This window comes from Dendrobates tinctorius, unplaced genomic scaffold, assembly GCF_039654945.1.
Source record: "Dendrobates tinctorius isolate UK_male_01 unplaced genomic scaffold, ASM3965494v1 ptg000013l, whole genome shotgun sequence".
NCBI lineage: Eukaryota > Metazoa > Chordata > Amphibia > Anura > Dendrobatidae > Dendrobates > Dendrobates tinctorius.
Genome location: NW_027361681.1, coordinates 14249999 through 14269287, shown reverse-complemented (window position 1 = coordinate 14269287; position 19289 = coordinate 14249999). Strand labels below are relative to the sequence as shown.

Below are 19289 nucleotides of genomic sequence, written 5' to 3'. Positions count from 1 at the left end.
TTGATGAAGAGAACTGTGTGACACTCATTAAGTCCATGCCTCAGAGACTGCAAGCTGTTATAAAAGCCAGAGGTGGTGCAACAAAATACTAGTGATGTGTTGGAGTGTTTTTTTTTTTGTTTGTTTTTCATGATTCCATATTTTTTTCCTCAGAATTGAGTGACTCCATATTTTTTCTTTTTAAACAGCAGACAAAAAGGCAGCAACGATTACCTGCCCAACTGTGACTGCCCAGTATACAATTGCACAATTTTGTGTGAACAGCGCCCTATGTGGGCCTTTATTGTGCAATTGTATACTAGGCAGTCACCCTCTCCAGGAATGGGTATGTGGAGAAAGGCTGTTGTTCCGGTATTTTGCACCTGTGTTGCTAACATCTTGCTTTATGGACTGGCTGCACCCTGCAGTGCATTTGTTCCAAGATCTGGGCAGGTAAGTGTTGCTGCCTTTTTGTCTGCTGTTTAAAAATGAATTTTTGGAGACTTTTAGTCTTCTTTAGTGGCTTTGCTATTTCCTCCATAATTTTTCCCCTATGCTTGGTTTAAAAAAGTAACCATTACTGACCACCACAATTTTTGTTTTTGATTTCTTTTAGGCTATGTACCCACGTTGCAGAAATGCTGCGGAAATTTCCGCAACATTTCCACATTCCTGCCGTGGGTAAAACGCATGCGAATTCGCATACATTTTTCCCGCGGAAAAGAAGCGTATTGCAAACGTTTTTCGCTTGCGCATTCCAAGCGATTAGCATCGCTTGGAAATTGGATGTTAAAATAATAAAAAGAATATTGTTATTCTCACCTTCCGACGGCCCCCGATCTGCTCTACGGCGCTCCCGGCATCTTCCGGTCCCAGCAATGCTTTGCACGAAGGACCTGAGATGACGTCACGCTCGCGAGAGCGCGACGTCATCAGCGGTCATTCGCGCAAAGCATTACTGGGACCGGAAGATGTCAGGAGCGTGGTGAGAGGAGGGAAAGAGTCCGGAGGGTGAGTATATCACTATTTTTTGTTTTTATTCTATTTTTTACAGGATTATGGTACCCAGGGCCTGGAGGAGAGCCTCCTGTCCTCCAGGCCCTGGGTACCATCCACACATGATCCGCTGACTTTGCGCATGGTGGGCATAGCCACATGCGGAAAGTCAGCGGATCAATGCACTCCTATGTGGACGGAATCGCCGCAATTCCGCAAAAAGAATGAGCATGCTGCAGATTTTTCCACTATGCGATTCCGCAGCGGAAAAATCCGCAGCATTAGCACGGAATTGCGTAATCCCATAGGATTGCATGGGATTCGTTTTCTTCGCGTTTTCGTGGCAATTCTGCAGCGGAAAAACGCCGCAAAAGCGCAAAAAAACCGCAATGTGTGCACACAGCCTAAGTGTTTCTTAACCAGAAAGTTGCCATTTGAAATGACTTTAGTTTTGTGCTGTCTGTGATCAGCTTTTTTTCTACAAAATTAAACAACTGAATGAACATCCTCCAAGGCCAGTGATTCCATAATTTTTCCAGGGGTTGTACTCACCTGTCCTACAGTACCCTCACCACTTCCTGAAATGGCTGATAACAGAGAGCCGTAGAGAAAGAAGATGCAAGTGTACTGATACTCGGATTGTTCTCATGTTTTGCTGTTTTGACTTTCCCTCATTTTCGCTTTCTTTTTGTATAGGGAATTTCTGCTGATTAGCGGGGATTGTGCGGCATCTCAGCGTTCTCCGCCTTTCCCAGGAGTCGGTCAATCACAGTCGCCACTGATCCTCCATGTAATTGTTTAGTCCCTCCCACAGTAATAGGGAGCAGTTCCAATATTCTGAAATAAAACCACTGTTACACTTCTATAAAACAATTGCCTACAGTTATCGGGGTATTCACATCTACAAGATCTTATCCCAATATGTAGTAGGTGTAGTAATAATAATAATAATATTAGAAAATACCTCCAGTTAGAAATGTATAGTTCTTCTGATTTGCAATTCTGCTTACCTCATGAGCAGGCACTGCAGTAGCTTAGTTATCCATAATTACAACCACTAACAACTAATTACCTATCCCTATATGTGTGATTGTAATCATAGATACCTAAGCTACTGCAATGCCCTGCATTTGAGGTAGGCAACATAGTGTAGTGAATCAGAAGAACTATACTACATTTCTAATTGAAGGTACTTGGTAATATTATTACACCTACTACATATGGGGATAGGATCTTGGAGCTAGGAATACCCCTTTAAGTTTAATGATGAGGATAATTGATGTGCAGACCTCTAGGAGCAACTGTGCGGAGTGCAGACCCCACAACCATATAATGGGGTGAGCTGTGACACATTGTTTGTTAGATTACTGTTACATTGTACCATTGTAAGATGTCAGAAACCAGAAGGAAGGATGTCACACAAGATTGGTTGCTGTATCAGTGTTGTTTATGTTCCTTATTAATTGTTATTGTGTCAGGTCACACCAGTATCATAGCTGCAGAGACTGACACCATTGTGAATGGGAGGGAACTCTAGTTTGTTTATGTTGCTTTTATATTTTTTTGTATTGCCCAGTTAAGGCCGGTGTCACATGTCCATGCACGCAATGTCCGGTCACAGCTTTCCTGTCCCGAACGAAACATCCTCTTATACAACTCTGAGATCCTATCCCAATATGTAGTAGGTGTAATAATAATATTAGCAAGTACCGTCAAATAAAAATGTAGTATAGTTTTTCTGATTAGCTATGTCGCTTACCTCATATGCAGGCATTGCAGGACCTTAGGTATCCATGGTTACAACCACTGATATAGTGACAGTAAGCTAGTTCTTAGTGGTCGTAACCATGGATATCTAAGGTCCTGCAATGCCTGCCCATGAGGTAAGTGACATAGCTAATCAGAAAAACTATATTACATTTCTAATTGGAGGTATTTGATAATACTATTATTACACCTACTACATATTGAGATAGGATCTTGGAGATGGGAATACACCTTAGGGCTCATACTCACTTGCGAGAGACTGCCGCTGGCACTCGGACTAGAGCGTGCAGCTGCATAGAAATACATGTATCCGCATGCTCCGGTCCCAGTGCCGGCGGCAGTGCCAGGTTTTCATGTGAGAGACTCGGGGAGAATCGTGCGAGTCTCTCGCAAGGGAGTATGAGCCCTTATAGTCCATTTTCACACCTTCTTTTGTTCCATCTATCCCTGCCTTTCTGAAGCCAGAGCTGTCAATCAAAGAAGAGGGAGGGGGTGGAGATAGATGGAAAAGAGGCAGGTGGGAGGGTGTCCTTAATCGTTTGGCCGCACCATGATGCACCGAGCGCCTGTACTTGGTTTGAACTGTCATTCTATGCTGAGTCCATTTAATAGTTGGACTAATTGTCATTCCTTAAAGGGGTTGTCCTCTTTGAGAACTATTTTTTTCTTGCATAAATGCATGACATTGGGTCTAAAAATAATTTTGACCTCTGAGTTTCTTTAAACATTTTGCCCCGTTTGCCTCCTGCAGCCGTGGTATCACACTGGCTGGTGCTGGCTGCAATAATGGGGTCAGCCACATTACCTTTATCACGTGTGTTGGAGACATGATTAGTGGCACAGGTCTGACAGGTTCTCCTCCGGCTGCTGGTGGAGAATCATGTGACCAGCCTCATGAGAATGCTGCGTTTCTGTTGGAGGAGACTGATGGGCGTGTCTGGTCACATGCTCCTCCGCACAGGAGAACCTGTCATACCTGTGCAATAGTCAGTGCCGCTAATCATGTCTCCAACACATCTAATAAAGAGAATGGAGCCGATCCCGTTACCTGCTACTGCAGTCAGCAACAAACAGCGTAATACAGCAGCTATGGAAGGCAAACGGGGCAACTAAACTACAACAATTATTTTTAGCCACAATTACATGCACTTAAGTAAGGAAACAAAATTGGCCCCAATGGTGGACAATCCCTTTAACCAATCTTCGGATGTTATTGCTGAGGGTATTGGGACCATGGATGCTCCACTATACGAGTGCTGCACCCAGAGAACCATACGTACAATGTTACGACGACGTCTTCAAGGACATCTCCATTGTGTTAGATTTCCTGTTCAGAATAAAATGTTTGTAAAGGTTTCATTCAGTTTAGAAACTTCTTAGCAGTTATTACAATTCTTTACAAAGAGCCAACATATTCTATGGCAATGTACACAGCAAATGTAGCTCCCAGTACACCCTGTCAGCATAATGACAAAATGTGCAACACCATCAAAAAAGAACAGTGGTGTATCCCCTTCTCCACCCGGCTCCCCTCTGTATCCTGCTCCCTGCTAGCGCTGATGGCTCTGTCCTCCCCATTATCATTCTCTCTTGCTCCTCATTATTGCTACTAGCACTCTTTTTTCACATTGATCACTGATTACTCTCTCTTGATCCCCACTGTTGCTGATCGCTCTCTCTTGCTCTTCACTTTCCTCAATAGCTCTCTTGCTCTTCATTATTGTTGATCGCAGTCTCTTGCTCTTTACTGTCCTGGATCACTTACTCTCACTTCGCTTTATTGCCAATTGCTCTCTTTTGCTCCCTATTATCAGATTGCTCCCCACTATAGCTGATCGCTCTTTTACTCCCCACTATCACTGATTACTCTCTCTTGCTCCCCACTATCGCTGATTACTCTCTTGCTCCCATTATTGCTGAGGAATCCCTTTACCCCACAATGACTGATCGCTCTCTCTTGCTCCCCACTATAGCTGATTACTCTCTTTTGCTACCCACCACTGCTGATTGCTCGCTTTTGCGCCACACAATTTCTGATTACTTGCTCTTGCTCCCCAGTATTGCTGATCGCTCTTTTACTCCTTATTATCCCTTTTTGCGCTCCTCACTATGCCTGATTGCTCTCCTCTATTGCTCTTTTGCTCCCCTCCATTTCTGATTGCTCTTTTGCTCCCCACTATTGCTGATCGCTGTTTTGCTCCACACTATTACTGATCACTTTCTTTTGCTTCCTACTATTGCTGATCTCTCTCTCTTGTTTCACAATATCCCTGATCGCTTTTTCTTGCTTCCCACTATTGATGATCGTTCTCTTTTGCTCCATATAAATGCTGATTGGTCTCTTTTGCTTCCTATTATCCCTGATCATTCTCTTTTGTTCAACACTATGCCCAATCGTTTTTTCTTGCTCCCCACTATTGTTGATTGTTCTCTTTTGCTCCCCACTATTTCTGATCACTCTTTTTCTTCCCACTATTGCTGATTACTCTCCTTTGCACCCCACTATGCTCACTCGCTTTTGCTTCTCTCTATTGCTGATTGCTCTCACTTACTCCCCTGTATCGCTCTCTAGATCCCCGCTATTCCTATTTGCGCTCCCCACCATGCCTGATGATTCTCTCTTGCTCCCCACGATATTTGATCGCACTCTTGTTCTCCACTATTGATGACTGTTGTCTTTTGCTTCCCACAATCCCTGATGGCTCTCTTTTCACCCCACTATTACTGATCGCTTTCTTTTTCTCCTCCCTATTGCAAATCACTTTTTGCTCTCCACTAGTACTGATCACTCTATTGTTCTACACTACTGCTAATCGCTCATTCTTGCTCCCCATTATTACTGATCGTTCTCTTTTGCTTCCCACTATCCCTAATTGCTCTTTTTTCTGCCCCACTATCCCTGATCACTATTTTGCTGCCCACTATCACTGTTTGCTCTCTCTTGCTACCCTATATTGCAGATCCTTGTCTTTTGCTCCTCACAATTGCTGATCATTCTTTCACTTGCCCCCCACTATTGCTGATCATTCTATTTTGTTCCCCACGATTGCTGATTGCTCTTCACTATTACTGATCACTCTCTTTAGCTCCCCACTATTGCTGATCCCTCTCTCACTCCCTATTATCCCTGATAGCTCTCTTGCTCACCACGATTGCTGATTGCTCGCTCTTGCTCCCCAGTATCCCTGATTGTTCTCTATTGTACACCGCTATTGCTTATTGCTCTTTAGTTCCCAGCTATTGCTGATCACTGTCACTTACTCCCCAATATAACAGATCGCTTTCTTTTGCTCACCACTATTATTGGTCACACTTATTTGCTCTACACTATTACTGTCTCTTGATCCCCACTATTGCTGACCCACTATTGTTGATTGTTCTCTTTTGCTCCCCACTATTGCAGATACCTCTCTTTTGGTCCTCACTTTCACGGATTGCTCTCTTTTGTTCCCAACTATTGCTAATCGCTCTCTCTTGCACCCCAATATTGATGATCACTCTCTCTTGCTCCCCATTATTGCTGATCGCTCTCAATTGCTCCCCACTGTATTCTACTTTCAACTATCCCTTTTCATGACTATATTTTTTCTCCTTGCTGGCTGCTATTCTCTGCTCCCCACTATGTATAATTGGGTCAAACTCCCTATGCATGATGCACACTATGAAAGTGGAAAAAGTAAATAATAACTGTGATGCCCCCCCCCAATCAGGACCACCGAATATCTGCCAGTGTGGGCTCAGGCTGTAGCGGATCTCTGGTGCCATCTATATACCACTTTACATTCCTTGATAACTGAAGCTGACAATAGTGAACGGATGGCACCAGGACAGCACCAAAGTACTCCAGGACTATAGAATCTGTTTCATTTTTGGATTTATACTTTTTATTAAGTTTTTTGTTATTTCCTGACATGAATGCAGGTGTAGATGTTGGGAGTAGTCATCCAGCTCGCAGTTTATACAGCCTCAGTCTTATCTGTAGCCGTTGATCAGGCGCTGTCGGATGGGCCACTCATATTATAGCTCCTATGGAAATTTAGCCGGTCATTGTCAGTGATGAGATTGTCTGGTCCGGTCACAAAGCTCTTCTCAATGTACGTGTTAAATCCATGGTTCCGGAACATCCCATACTTGGTTGCAGCTTCTGAAAACTTATCTGATACTCCATTAAATGTGGTCTGGAAATAGACAAAATGCTATTAGGAACGTGGGATCACGAGCGGAGGATGGACGTCCCCCAGAAAAGAGCCCAAAACCATACAACAAGGTCCCTCAACCTACAACTTTCTAGCTGTTGCAAGACTACAGCTCCCATTATGCCCTATCACCCACAGGAGGGGCTCATGCTTTATTTGGGCACAATAGGTGGAAAAATGTCATTCCACCTGGTTAATGCCCATATATGTGCCCTATTGGACAATATGGCTGTCACAGAGTGAGAGTCTCAGCTGAAGACCCCTTGTCATTAGCCTCTCCCTCCAGCTATGTAAAAGACTACGTAGGATCCAACGGCAGAGGATTGCAGTGTCTCACCGGCATCTCGTGGACGGTCGGCGGTTTATTCCCATACGTCTGGTTTGTTGTCCTGTACAGCGGGTTCCCCGGTTTTGATCTGGAAAAAAAAAAATAAGTAAAACTTAAGTGATCTTCACCCAACCAAAAATGTGGAGTACATGTCTGCTAGAAAAGTCTCCTATCATGGGCCTGCCGGATCAGTGCAGACTAAGGTCAAGCCGTTCAGTTAGCGTGTGCACAAGGGAATGCTCTGCAGGGCTTCATGCAATAAAAAAGGTTCTTCTTGGCCTCTAGATGCGGTCTGATCATCCTACGTAGAGGCCCACCACAAACAGACATGACAGCAGGGTATTACAATGGCGGGATGCTGGGGGCTGGCATGGAGTAGCGCATTCATTCATTACATATCTGCAGCAGTAAGAAGAGGGTTATGACACCAATCGTACCCTCCTGTCCGGCACAGCTGATCATTAAATTGGCTGCAATTCCAGGGGATGAATTGCTGATTGCTGGGAGCAGCAATCCTGAGAACAGGGCTGCGGGACGGAATGGCGGAGCGCTGCACTGGCTGCATCCGGTTGTCGGAGTTCCAGAGCTCCGTTCTTTGGACCTTAGCGGTCGGACCCTCAGCAATCAGCCAGTTATCCCCTGTCACAGCTTCAGCACTTGTATTTGTCCCATCCATTTACCTGTACCCTCCTCTCCACGCGTCCGGATGATTAAACCTGGCAGGCAGGTCAGGCTGCACCCGGTAGTAGTCGCTGGTTTGGGGGGTTGGGGGCGCCTGTGGTTCTGCAGAGTCAGACATTGTGCCCTCTGGCAGCAGCTGCACAGAGATCAGTCGATCCTGATGTTTCAGCTCCAGCGTCATGGAGATTGTCGCTAGGAAACCACCAAAGGGCAACATAGTATCTCCCAGGGATACAATGGCGGGAGGGGCCAGTGTGGATCATGTGATCAGGACGGCTGCACGAGACCCAGTGCCCGCAGACCCCCTCATTTGTATGGAGCTTTGTGCTCAGTAGTCCGGGGGTTGCGATGAGACATGTCCAGATTGTTTTTTGGGGCGGACTCCTTCAGATCAGACGCTAAATTCCATTTGACCCCTATAAAATTGTTCCAATTGAAATTGCTGCGATAAAAGTTTATTATCTCCGGGGGTCTCTACAGACGCCAAACCAAAAAAGGTTCAGGTAGAGCGGAGTATAACCCCTCCTGGCCCTATCACCCATCCAGCGCAAGGCTGGCCACTAGTTTACTGGATACAAAGTACATCACTAAAAACATGGATTTCTGCCCAATCTGATATTTTTTCCTAGCTTTCGTCACATGTTGGATTCGCTCATCTCCATGACACCTGCTGATCGTGTTTGTGGCCCCAGAGACCCCCTTTACCTTACACGTCCGCTGCTTCATGGCTGTGTCTGATTCTGGAAAAGCTGGGTGACCACCAATTTATATGAATGTCAGAGCGGAGGATGAAGCACTGGGGGGACGGAGCCTTACACGCCCAGCTCCAGGGGAAAATAATGCAAATGAACTTTCCTGCAAGGAGAAGTAATTCTGCCATTCAGAAGTTGGGGAAAGCTGAGTGCAACAAGATCCGTGGTGAGGAGCTCGCTGCTGTCTCCAGAGCCGAGCACAACACGTCCCAGCTCCTCCACCAGGTGGCGCTACCGAGCAGCGACTGCTGGAAGAGGAGGCGCCCTGAGAGGAAGTGTCGGCGCACCGTGACCTTACCCTGGCGCAGACAGCATGGCTTCCCCTGCTCTGGCGGCATTCCTCCGGACCGGTGAGGTCACTGCTGCTGGACATGACTGGGACGTTGTCACCTTGAAGTTGTGTGCTCACGGGGACCGGCAGGGACGGGGCTGTGCCCGATAAGAGGGACCGGCAGGGACGGGGCTGTGCCCGATAAGAGGGACCGGCAGGGACGGGGCTGTGCCCGATAAGAGGGACCGGCAGGGACGGGGCTGTGCGTGCACGGGGACCGGCGAGACGGGGCTGTGCCCGATAAGAGGGACCGGCAGGGACGGGGCTGTGCGTGCACGGGGACCGGCAGGGACGGGGCTGTGCCCGATAAGAGGGACCGGCAGGGACGGGGCTGTGCCCGATAAGAGGGACCGGCAGGGACGGGGCTGTGCCCGATAAGAGGGGACGGGGCTGTGCCCGATAAGAGGGACCGGCAGGGACGGGGCTGTGCCCGATAAGAGGGACGGGGCTGTGCCCGATAAGAGGGACCGGCAGGGACGGGGCTGTGCCCGATAAGAGGGACGGGGCTGTGCCCGATAAGAGGGACCGGCAGGGACGGGGCTGTGCCCGATAAGAGGGACGGGGCTGTGCCCGATAAGAGGGACGGGGCTGTGCCCGATAAGAGGGACCGGCGGGACGGGGCTGTGCCCGATAAGAGGGACCGGCAGGGACGGGGCTGTGCCCGATAAGAGGGACGGGGCTGTGCCCGATAAGAGGGACGGGGCTGTGCCCGATAAGAGGGACGGGGCTGTGCCCGATAAGAGGGACCGGCAGGGATGGGGCTGTGCCCGATAAGAGGGACCGGCAGGGACGGGGCTGTGCCCGATAAGAGGGACCGGCAGGGACGGGGCTGTGCCCGATAAGAGGGACCGGCAGGGACGGGGCTGTGCCCGATAAGAGGGACCGGCAGGGACGGGGCTGTGCCCGATAAGAGGGACCGGCAGGGACGGGGCTGTGCCCGATAAGAGGGACCGGCAGGGACGGGGCTGTGCCCAATAAGAGGGACGGGGCTGTGCCCGATAAGAGGGACGGGGCTGTGCCCGATAAGAGGGACCGGCAGGGACGGGGCTGTGCCCGATAAGAGGGACGGGGCTGTGCCCGATAAGAGGGACGGGGCTGTGCCCGATAAGAGGGACGGGGCTGTGCCCGATAAGAGGGACCGGCAGGGATGGGGCTGTGCCCGATAAGAGGGACCGGCAGGGATGGGGCTGTGCCCGATAAGAGGGACCGGCAGGGACGGGGCTGTGCCCGATAAGAGGGACGGGGCTGTGCCCGATAAGAGGGACCGGCAGGGACGGGGCTGTGCCCGATAAGAGGGACCGGCGGGACGGGGCTGTGCCCGATAAGAGGGACCGGCAGGGACGGGGCTGTGCCCGATAAGAGGGACGGGGCTGTGCCCGATAAGAGGGACGGGGCTGTGCCCGATAAGAGGGACGGGGCTGTGCCCGATAAGAGGGACGGGGCTGTGCCCGATAAGAGGGACGGGGCTGTGCCCGATAAGAGGGACCGGCAGGGACGGGGCTGTGCCCGATAAGAGGGACCGGCGGGACGGGGCTGTGCCCAATAAGAGGGACCGGCAGGGACGGGGCTGTGCCCGATAAGAGGGACCGGCAGGGACGGGGCTGTGCCCGATAAGAGGGACCGGCAGGGACGGGGCTGTGCCCGATAAGAGGGACCGGCAGGGACGGGGCTGTGCCCGATAAGAGGGACGGGGCTGTGCCCGATAAGAGGGACCGGCAGGGACGGGGCTGTGCCCGATAAGAGGGACCGGCGGGACGGGGCTGTGCCCGATAAGAGGGACGGGGCTGTGCCCGATAAGAGGGACCGGCGGGACGGGGCTGTGCCCGATAAGAGGGACCGGCAGGGACGGGGCTGTGCCCGATAAGAGGGACCGGCAGGGACGCGGCCTTGCCCGATAAGAGGGACCGGCAGGGACGGGGCTGTGCCCGATAAGAGGTACCGGCAGGGACGCGGCTGTGCCCGATAAGTGGGACCGGCAGGGACGGGGCTGTGCCCGATAAGAGGTACCGGCAGGGACGCGGCTGTGCCCGATAAGAGGTACCGGCAGGGACGCGGCTGTGCCCGATAAGAGGGGCCGGCAGGGACGGGGCTGTGCCCGATAAGAGGGGCCGGCAGGGACGGGGCTGTGCCCGATAAGAGGGGCCGGCAGGGACGGGGCTGTGCCCGATAAGAGGGGCCGGCAGGGACGGGGCAGTGCCCGATAAGAGGGACCGGCAGGGACGGGGCTGTGCCCGATAAGAGGGACCGGCAGGACGGGGCTGTGCGTGCACGGGGACCGGTGGGACGGGGCTGTGCCCGATAAGAGGGACCGGCAGGACGGGGCTGTGCGTGCACGGGGACCGGCGGAACGGTGGTGTGCCCGATTGAGGGACTGACACATATTCACACACAGTACCTGGTTAGTTTCCTGATTTTGGCACTTGGCAGTGAGATGACTTATGATGGCCTCTGGGACCCCAAATAGTTCCAAACTTGAAGGGTCTTTACCCACATGATACCAAGGAGTGGACTGTGTTCTCCTGATGACTAGGATATGGTATCAGGTCCAGATGCCCTTGTACCTGAGAGCTGGTTTCTCGTGCAGCCACTGATGCTATTTTGTGTTCCAGCCGCCCCGAGATTTTCCGGCCTGGTCCTCCCAGCAGCATCTTCGTCGCGGCTCCTCTTGTCCCTCAGTCTAGACAGCAGAAGATTGGGAAGTACCGCAGCCGAGACCAATGTGAAGGGTGAGTGACAAGAAACTCCACCATGACATAGTAAGTTGTACTGATTCCTTGTTAACCCTTTCATTCCCTTTTCTAGATTTCACGGACTGGCTGGTCTCCGAGCCTCTGAAGCACCCAGATTTTTTTAACGTGAAGGAACTGCTGTCGATACGGACGCTGTTTGATGTTCGCGTTCACCTGGGACACAAGAAAGGATGTCGGCACAGGTGCGTCACTGTCCAATGAAGGATGATACATGAAGTCCTGTGCAGGTTTTGGTTTCTTCCAAGGCCGGGTGCTCACGATCCAGAAGTGGCAGCGCTTTGGACGTGGTGTATGTCCGCTGTGTCCAAAGCGCTGCCGTCTATTGAACACAGGTGAATCCGCATGTGGTCACTGAACCGTGCGGCATCACCGCGTCCAATACATTCTATGGGTGACATTTCTCTTGCGGAGACTGTCTTAAAAGACGTGGTGCATATCGATCTCCGTGGGAGTCTGTGCACGCATCATGGACATGAGATTTCTAGAATTCTCATCCACTATGCTGTAACTTCTCGCCGCTGCGGGTTTGACGCTGCATAAATACACAGCGTCAAATCCGCAGCAATTACTGATCGTGGGCACATGCACCACTACTATACACAACCTACAGCAGGTGTGGCGCTGTTGAGTCACTATGTTTTCCTTATATTTAACCCTTTCAATTTTGGTCACAAATACATAACATCATGGAAATAAAATCTCTGGAGTGTAACACTGGGGCTAGATGGCGACTTTGGCAGTGAAACGAGCTGGCGCTGCCACAGTGCACTCTGTGCTGTTGCTTAATGCAAGTGGATGCGATCACAATGCATCCAGTGGACAAGTTGCTGAAAGTTGGAAACAGTTGAATTTTTTGGGGAATTGCTCCTTGTGCTACCATAGAGTGCACCCACATTACACTGCGATATTGCAGCGGCAGGGTGCAGGTTTTGGGGCACTTCTAATTTCTGCCGCTGTTTCCCATTGCTCTAGGCTGATGGAGTCGTATATTTTTGGCTGTCGCTTGGATCAAGACATCATCGATCTGAACCAGACACTGGAGCACCTGCAGTTGGCACTGAATTTCACCGCCCACGTCGCTTACCGCAACGGAATCATCTTGTTTATTTGTCGCAATCGTCAGTTTGGTCACAGAGTAGAGACGCTGGCAGAGGAGTGCGGGGAGTATGCCCATACCCGGTTCTGGAGGGGCGGCCTGCTCACCAACTCCCACATCCAGTATAGCCTCGGCGTCCGCCTTCCAGACCTCATTGTCTTCCTGGGGACTCTCACTACAGTGTTTGAGCAGCATGTTGCCATCCGGGATGCTGCCAAAATGAACATCCCAACAGTGGGAATTGTGGACACCAACTGCAACCCCAGCTTAATCAGCTACCCTGTCCCTGGAAACGATGATAGCCCCTCCGCCATGGAGCTGTACTGCCAGCTCTTTAAAATGACCATCACCCGAGCCAAAGCCAAGAGGAAGCAGATGGAGATTCTATACGGACTGAGACATAAGATCGAGGACTCATAACCAAACCTGAGGGGCCCGAGCCCCAGAAATGTTCATCTTTGTAGACTGTTCACTATAAATCATATAAGGTTCTCCTGTTATTTGGTCTCTTCCTGTAGTCACATGATCACCAAACTTTATTATAGGGGGCAGTGTTATATTTTGTATATTCTTGTACATAGGGGGCAGCATTGTAGTAGTTATATTCTTTGTACATAGGGGGCAGCATTGTAGTAGTTATATTCTTTGTACATAGGGGGCATTATAGTAGTTATATTCTTGTACACAGGGGCAGTATTATAGTAGTTATATTCTTGTACATAGGGGGCATTATAGTAGTTATATTCTTGTACACAGGGGCAGTATTATAGTAGTTATATTCTTGTACACAGGGACAGTATTATAGTAGTTATCTTCTTGTACATAGGAGGCAGTATTATAGTAGTTATCTTCTTGTACATAGGAGGCAGTATTATAGTAGTTATCATCTTGTACATAGGAGGCAGTATTATAGTAGTTATCTTCTTGTACATGAGGGCAGTATTATAGTGGTTATATTTTTGGAAATAGGGGGCAGTATTAGACCGTGTGCCCACGATGCGATTTTTAAGCGTTTTTGGTGCGAAAACGCTGCGAAAATGTTTAAAAAAACTCGTACAGAACGCACACCATACATTCCTATGGCATTCCGCACATGCTGTGCTAATGCTGCGCTTTTTTCCGCGGCGGAATCGCATCGCAGAAAAAAACGCAGCATGCTCATTCTTTTTTGCGGAATCGCAAAGAATTGCCGCGATTCCGCACCCATAGGAATGCATGAGAATCGCTTACTTCCCGCATGTGGCTATGCCCACCATGCGCGAAGTTAAGCGTCTCATGTGCGGTTGGTACCCACGGTGTGGAGGAGAGGAGACTGTCCTCCAGGCCCTGGGTACCATACCCCTGTAAAAAAAAATAAAAAATCGGGGAATATTTACCTTCCGGTGTCACGCGCAGCCTTCCCAGGCCTCAGCGTTCCCAGTAATGCCTTGCGGCAAGGTCCTGTGATGACGTAGTCTCGCGTTACTCTAGCGTTCTTGTGAGATCGCTATAGCAACGCGAGACCAACGTCCTCACAGGTCTCGCAAGGCATCGCTGGTTACGGGAGCGTCGCTGAGACTGCGCGGGACGTCGGAAGGTAAATATACCCCAATTTTTTCTTTTTTTTTTTAAATCACTTTTAACATTCTATCTTTTACTATTGATGCAGCATAGGCGGCCTCAATAGTAAAAACCTGGTCACACTTGTCAAACACTATGTTTGACAAGTGTGTCCAACCTGTCAATCACTTTCCAAGCGATGCTTCAAATCGCTTGGAAAGTGCTTGAAAATCGCAAACAAAATCGTGCAGAAAAAAAACGCGCGATTTCTGGGAAGGAGTCTGGTTTTGAGTGTCCGGATTAAAACGCAACGTGGGCACACAGCCTTATAGTGGTTATATTTTGTACGTAGGGGGCAGTATTACAGTAGTTATACTTTTGTACAAAGAGGAAAATTTTTGTTTGTAATAAAATAAACAAAAATAAAATATTATAATACATTCTGGCCAGAAATGCTAAAAAAAAAAAAAACAATACAAGACCAGAAATGTTATTGTAATATTTAAGTCCATTGTTCCAGGAAAAGGGGAGAAAAATACATTAGAAACACAAATTGCTTTATAAAGGTCAATCAACAATCCATATGTACATTCCTCTATAATATTTTGCTTTTTCCATTTTTTCTGATCTATAGACATTTTATTCATTTCAGCTCTGGCATGATCATGTTCAACGCTCTTGTATAATGGGAGGGTTCACTATTCAGGGAAACACTTCCACTGGCATATGAGAGAGAATTTTATGACAGTAATAATCACACACATGGTCCCCTGGTTGATGTCCCCTTCAGTAGCCACGCCATACATGATATCTGGGTATTTTAGGGACTGCAATCTTGGGATATTTAATTTGCCTGAAATTTCTTCCCATGTGTTCCTCCCACCCCAGAACTGTTAAAAAAATGTGCCATTGTCTTCTCTTGCCCACAACACATTTCATCTGACACGCAAACACTTTAGGTTCCCTTGAACATACAGCTCCCCATCCATGGCTGCCACCAGGAATTTCAAGGCCCCTTGAGACTCCACCCCTCAAACATCCTACCACCCACTCTTGGAAAAAACTCCACTTCTGCACCTCGTACTCGCCAATCACACAATAACAGTTCTCATTGAACACCTTATCACATAATAGCCATCAGCTTTTGATTTGGTCACTAAAAAAATATAAGCCGCCTTCGCAAAAAGGTAGACTCTTTGGGCTGGGCCCTACTCTTCTCTAACCTATTAAACATTACTTAAAATATCCAATACTCTTTTTAGAAATATATTTATTTTTCTCTAAGGAAATGTGTCATACATTTTTTTTTTTTTTTAAATGATCAACCAAACCACACACAAAGGACAAATACTGCCACCACATAGTGATGGAATACTGATCATTAATATAAAGTCACAATGCTATTACCATCAGTGCCATTATACACAGGAGCTCTGTACCTAGTATACAGTGTAAGTGTACAGTTAATACAGTGATCACCAGCCAGTGGCATTACACACAGGAGCTCTATATAGTGTTAGTGTACAGATAATACAGTGGTCAACATTGACATTATACACGAGCTCTGTATATAGTGTACAGGTAATACAGGGATCACTGGTGACAAGCACAAGATCTCTGTATATACTAAATAGTGTCAGTGTACAGGTAATACACTGACTCACCAGTGACATCTCTAGTTGAAGTCCTCCATTTTTCTCTTTTCTTCATCCAGTGCAGACTGCCATCACTTCTTCCAGCCAGGATGCGTTATAACAACAGTTATGTAGAGCAGGGTTCCCCAACTCCAGTCCTCAAGGCCCACCAACAGGTCATGTTTTCATGATTTCCTTAGTATTGCCCAGGTGAAAATTCCATCACCTGTGCAATACAAAGGAAACCCTGAAAACATGACCTGTTGGTGGGCCTTGAGGACTGGAGTTGGGGAGCACTGATCTAGAGCTCCGCTTGCAGATCACATGCTCAACTTTTTCCCCAACTTCTATACTACTTCAGATGAAGGAAAAGCGACATAGTGCTGTCCTGCATAATAACAGGACCCAACCTCAATTCATCATCATTATCTCTCCTACCCTCAAGTCATCATGATTTGCTGTTCCCTGCCTCCAGTCTCAATTCATAATCATTTGCTGTCCCCACCCCCCCAGTCATAATTCATCACCATTTGCAGTATCCCATCCCACAGTCATTTCATCACCATTGGCCCGTGCCCTATCCCCCAGTCTCCATTCATCATTATTTATTCTCCACCCCCATTCTCAGTTTATCACCATTTGCTGTTCCCATGCCCCAGTCTAAATTCATCACCATTTGCTCTACCCCATCCCCCTCTCAATTCATCACTATTCTCCCCTACCCCATTCTCAATTCATCACCATGTGCTGTCCCCATCCACCAGTCTCAATTAGTCATTATTTGCTCTCTGCACCCTCCATCACCATTTGCTGTGCCCCATCCCATAGTCTCAATTCATCATTGTGTACTTTCCCCCAACCCCTAGTCTCAATCATTATTTGCTGTCCTCACCCCCCAGTCTCAATCCATCACCTTTGGAAGTACCCCACTCCCCAGTCTTAATTCATCATCATTCAATGTACCCCATCCCCCAGTCTCAATTCATCATCATTCACCGTACTCCATCCCCCAGTCTCAATTCATCATCATTCACTGTGCCCTATCCCCCAGTCTCAATTCATGCTTATGTGCTCCCCCTTCCCACACATTTAATTCATGAAAAAAAATTCATACTTGCCTCTCAGACAATCCCCCTACAGGCGCAGCCCCACTTCTACTGTCCTCTCGGTGAGTGGCGCATGTACGTGCCATCACTAGCGCGTCACAGAAGAGGCGGAGGGAGACCTGGGGCAGAATGGCTGTTCTGAAATGATAGCTGTGAAGCACCAGGCAGGAAAACTCCCTGCACCAAAATGTGCACCACTATAGGCGGCACACCAGCACATAGTACATTATACCATGGGGCCTAGTGAGCAGAAGCACAAGAGGAGGGGCTTGGACTGGACTTTGGCCACTCCTGCTCACAATGCCCCATCTTTTGATAGCCAAGCAATGAAAAAAAAAACTGACCAGCAAGGTGGTAGTTGTACCATCTCAGTGCAGGCTGGACACAAAAGAAAGTCCAGTATATCCTGACATACAGATACTTCCTGGTCTTACTCTCAATATAATGCTTCTCTGCTCTCCAATTCTTTAGACACCTGAGACCGTATACTTTTCCATCCACTTGACACTGCTGCCTCACACTCAAGATTCTGCAAAAGATAATATCCAATTCCTGATACTATTTAACCACAGGGAACTCCAGTCCAGGTTACCAAAATTAACTTTCAGAAACCTCACCACTCCCTCTTTTTACTGGGTTCAGACTATTCACCCACAAGTGCTAGAAGAACATGTTGAGGAGCCTCACTGGGAAAGATTCTGTCAAAGTAAAAACGACAGAGACATACAAGAAAATGGGGACCAATTAAATTCGCAACATAGCAACATTTTCTCTGTAGGTGAGCTTCTAGTTCTTCCATCACTGAATCTTTGAATTTCCGGTTTCCAACTTTCCTTCCCAATTTAGTTTGGCATCATCTTCCCTCCTAAACTTAATCCCTAGGATCTTAAAATAAGTGGAGGCCTTGGCAAACTGCAGCAGATCAAAGCCTGGATCAGAATCCAATGTCCACAGAGCTTTACTTTTTTAAAAGTTGACTGGAGGCCTCAATGTACCTTCTGATGGCCACTAACAACATTGGCACCTTATGAGGTTTAGATATCATCAGTATCACATCAGCCATTTAAAAAACAACATTAGGGCAGTGGGGGACTGGCACCCCCTGAAAATCACACTCCTGCCATGATCTCAAAAATGGTTCAAATATATACATACAGGCTTTACCATGTTAATAGCCAGAGGTAAATTCACATAAGGACCCATCTGATTATGAGATTACCTTGAAGTTGGTAGATGGGCTCACAATTTTTTGCCAAATCTTGTGCTAAGCATCTCATGTGTTTTTTCATTTCCTAAAGGCATTATGCTATTCACACTTCATTCATCACACACTGATTTGTTTTAGTACAATGTAGTGAAACCTTGGCTTCATTTATTATGTTACTGATTTTTGGTATGCACTAGTTCAGACTAGCTTTTTGTTCGGTCAATTTCTCATTATTATCAATTCCAAAAGTGTCACCTTGCCAACCATTAATCAGAGGAAACTTCACCGCTAGCGATGGGCGAGAGCGAACAGAAATGTTTGGCGTTTTTACTGGAAAGGCCCTGTTCAGGTCTTAACGCCGAACCACGGACTTTCTGCTGAAGTCCTGTGCAGTGCTTGGGAATAGAGAGATATTCAGGTATCCATTATTTTCAATGGGGTTCGGGTTTTGGTGGAAATTTGGGTACTGTTCTGGTACTCAAACCAAACTTTTTAAAAAGTTTGGGTCAGGTACCAGAACCCAAACTTCATCTGCCCATCCCTACTCACCGTCTCTCTGTACAAAGTCTTCAGCTAATCCACAAATTGTCCCTGACTACCATACTTTGACAAAGTGGCCCACAGATAATTTTGATCAACTCCGTCAAAAGGCTTTACCTGGTCCAGACTGACAACATATCTCCCACACCGCAGAGCTTTACATCTCTCAAACATCTCTCTTATCGAGATTACTGCTCCACAGATGTTTCGCCCTTTTAATATTGCAAACTGAGAGCCTGCCAACAGTACCAGGAACAGGCGCACTAACCTAGAAAACGGGATATTTGCCAGAATCTTCCTGTCGATATTCAAGAGTGCAATTGGCCTCCATTTCTTGATGTTTCCCGACTCTTTACCTTTAGACACTAGAGGTAACGAGAATACTCT

The 19289-nt window shown here is 47.9% G+C and overlaps 3 protein-coding genes across 5 annotated transcripts in view; 2 read left to right on the top strand and 1 right to left on the bottom strand.

Moving 5' to 3' along the window:
• Positions 1–1874, top strand: part of PPP1R26 (protein phosphatase 1 regulatory subunit 26) — a 51651-nt gene extending 49777 nt beyond the window's left edge. Inside the window, exon 5 of one of the 2 annotated variants that reach the window (XM_073559460.1) lies at positions 1672–1874. The gene's annotated coding sequence lies outside the window, so the exon portion shown is untranslated. The remainder of the gene's footprint in view (positions 1–1671) is intronic. The other variant, XM_073559459.1, reaches the window with a different exon arrangement.
• Positions 1875–6599: 4725 nt separating this feature from the next.
• Positions 6600–8209, bottom strand: PIERCE1 (piercer of microtubule wall 1). Of its 2 annotated transcripts, none has more exons than XM_073559458.1 (3): positions 7953–8209; positions 7276–7354; positions 6600–6920 (listed from the first exon to the last, which is right to left on the bottom strand). In XM_073559458.1, exons 1-3 carry the CDS (start codon positions 8162–8164, stop codon positions 6732–6734), a joined length of 480 nt encoding a protein of 159 aa, XP_073415559.1. In that variant the 5' UTR covers positions 8165–8209; the 3' UTR covers positions 6600–6731. The 2 variants fall into 2 exon arrangements, with proteins under 2 accessions (XP_073415559.1, XP_073415558.1); XM_073559457.1 differs by having other exon boundaries at positions 7947–8206.
• A 529-nt stretch (positions 8210–8738) lies between these two features.
• MRPS2 (mitochondrial ribosomal protein S2) lies at positions 8739–13376 on the top strand. The gene is made up of 4 exons (XM_073559456.1): positions 8739–9049; positions 11640–11756; positions 11833–11962; positions 12753–13376. Exons 1-4 carry the CDS (start codon positions 9013–9015, stop codon positions 13294–13296), a joined length of 828 nt encoding a protein of 275 aa, XP_073415557.1. The 5' UTR covers positions 8739–9012; the 3' UTR covers positions 13297–13376.
• The last annotated feature ends 5913 nt before the right edge of the window (positions 13377–19289 follow it).

Excerpts from the sequence above, each read along its gene's own strand:
- MRPS2 (XM_073559456.1), top strand. The coding sequence starts at position 9,013 with ATGGCTTCCCCTGCTCTGGCGGCATTCCTCCGGACCG. Across the intron at positions 9,050-11,639 it reads GGCGGCATTCCTCCGGACCG|CCGCCCCGAGATTTTCCGGC; the intron begins GTGAGGTCACTG and ends TTTGTGTTCCAG. Across the intron at positions 11,757-11,832 it reads AGCCGAGACCAATGTGAAGG|ATTTCACGGACTGGCTGGTC; the intron begins GTGAGTGACAAG and ends TCCCTTTTCTAG.
- PIERCE1 (XM_073559457.1), bottom strand. The coding sequence starts at position 8,164 with ATGTTGCCCTTTGGTGGTTTCCTAGCGACAATCTCCATGACGCTGGAG. Across the intron at positions 7,355-7,946 it reads GCGTGGAGAGGAGGGTACAG|ATCAAAACCGGGGAACCCGC; the intron begins GTAAATGGATGG and ends TTTTTTTTCCAG. Across the intron at positions 6,921-7,275 it reads CGACCGTCCACGAGATGCCG|ACCACATTTAATGGAGTATC; the intron begins GTGAGACACTGC and ends GTCTATTTCCAG.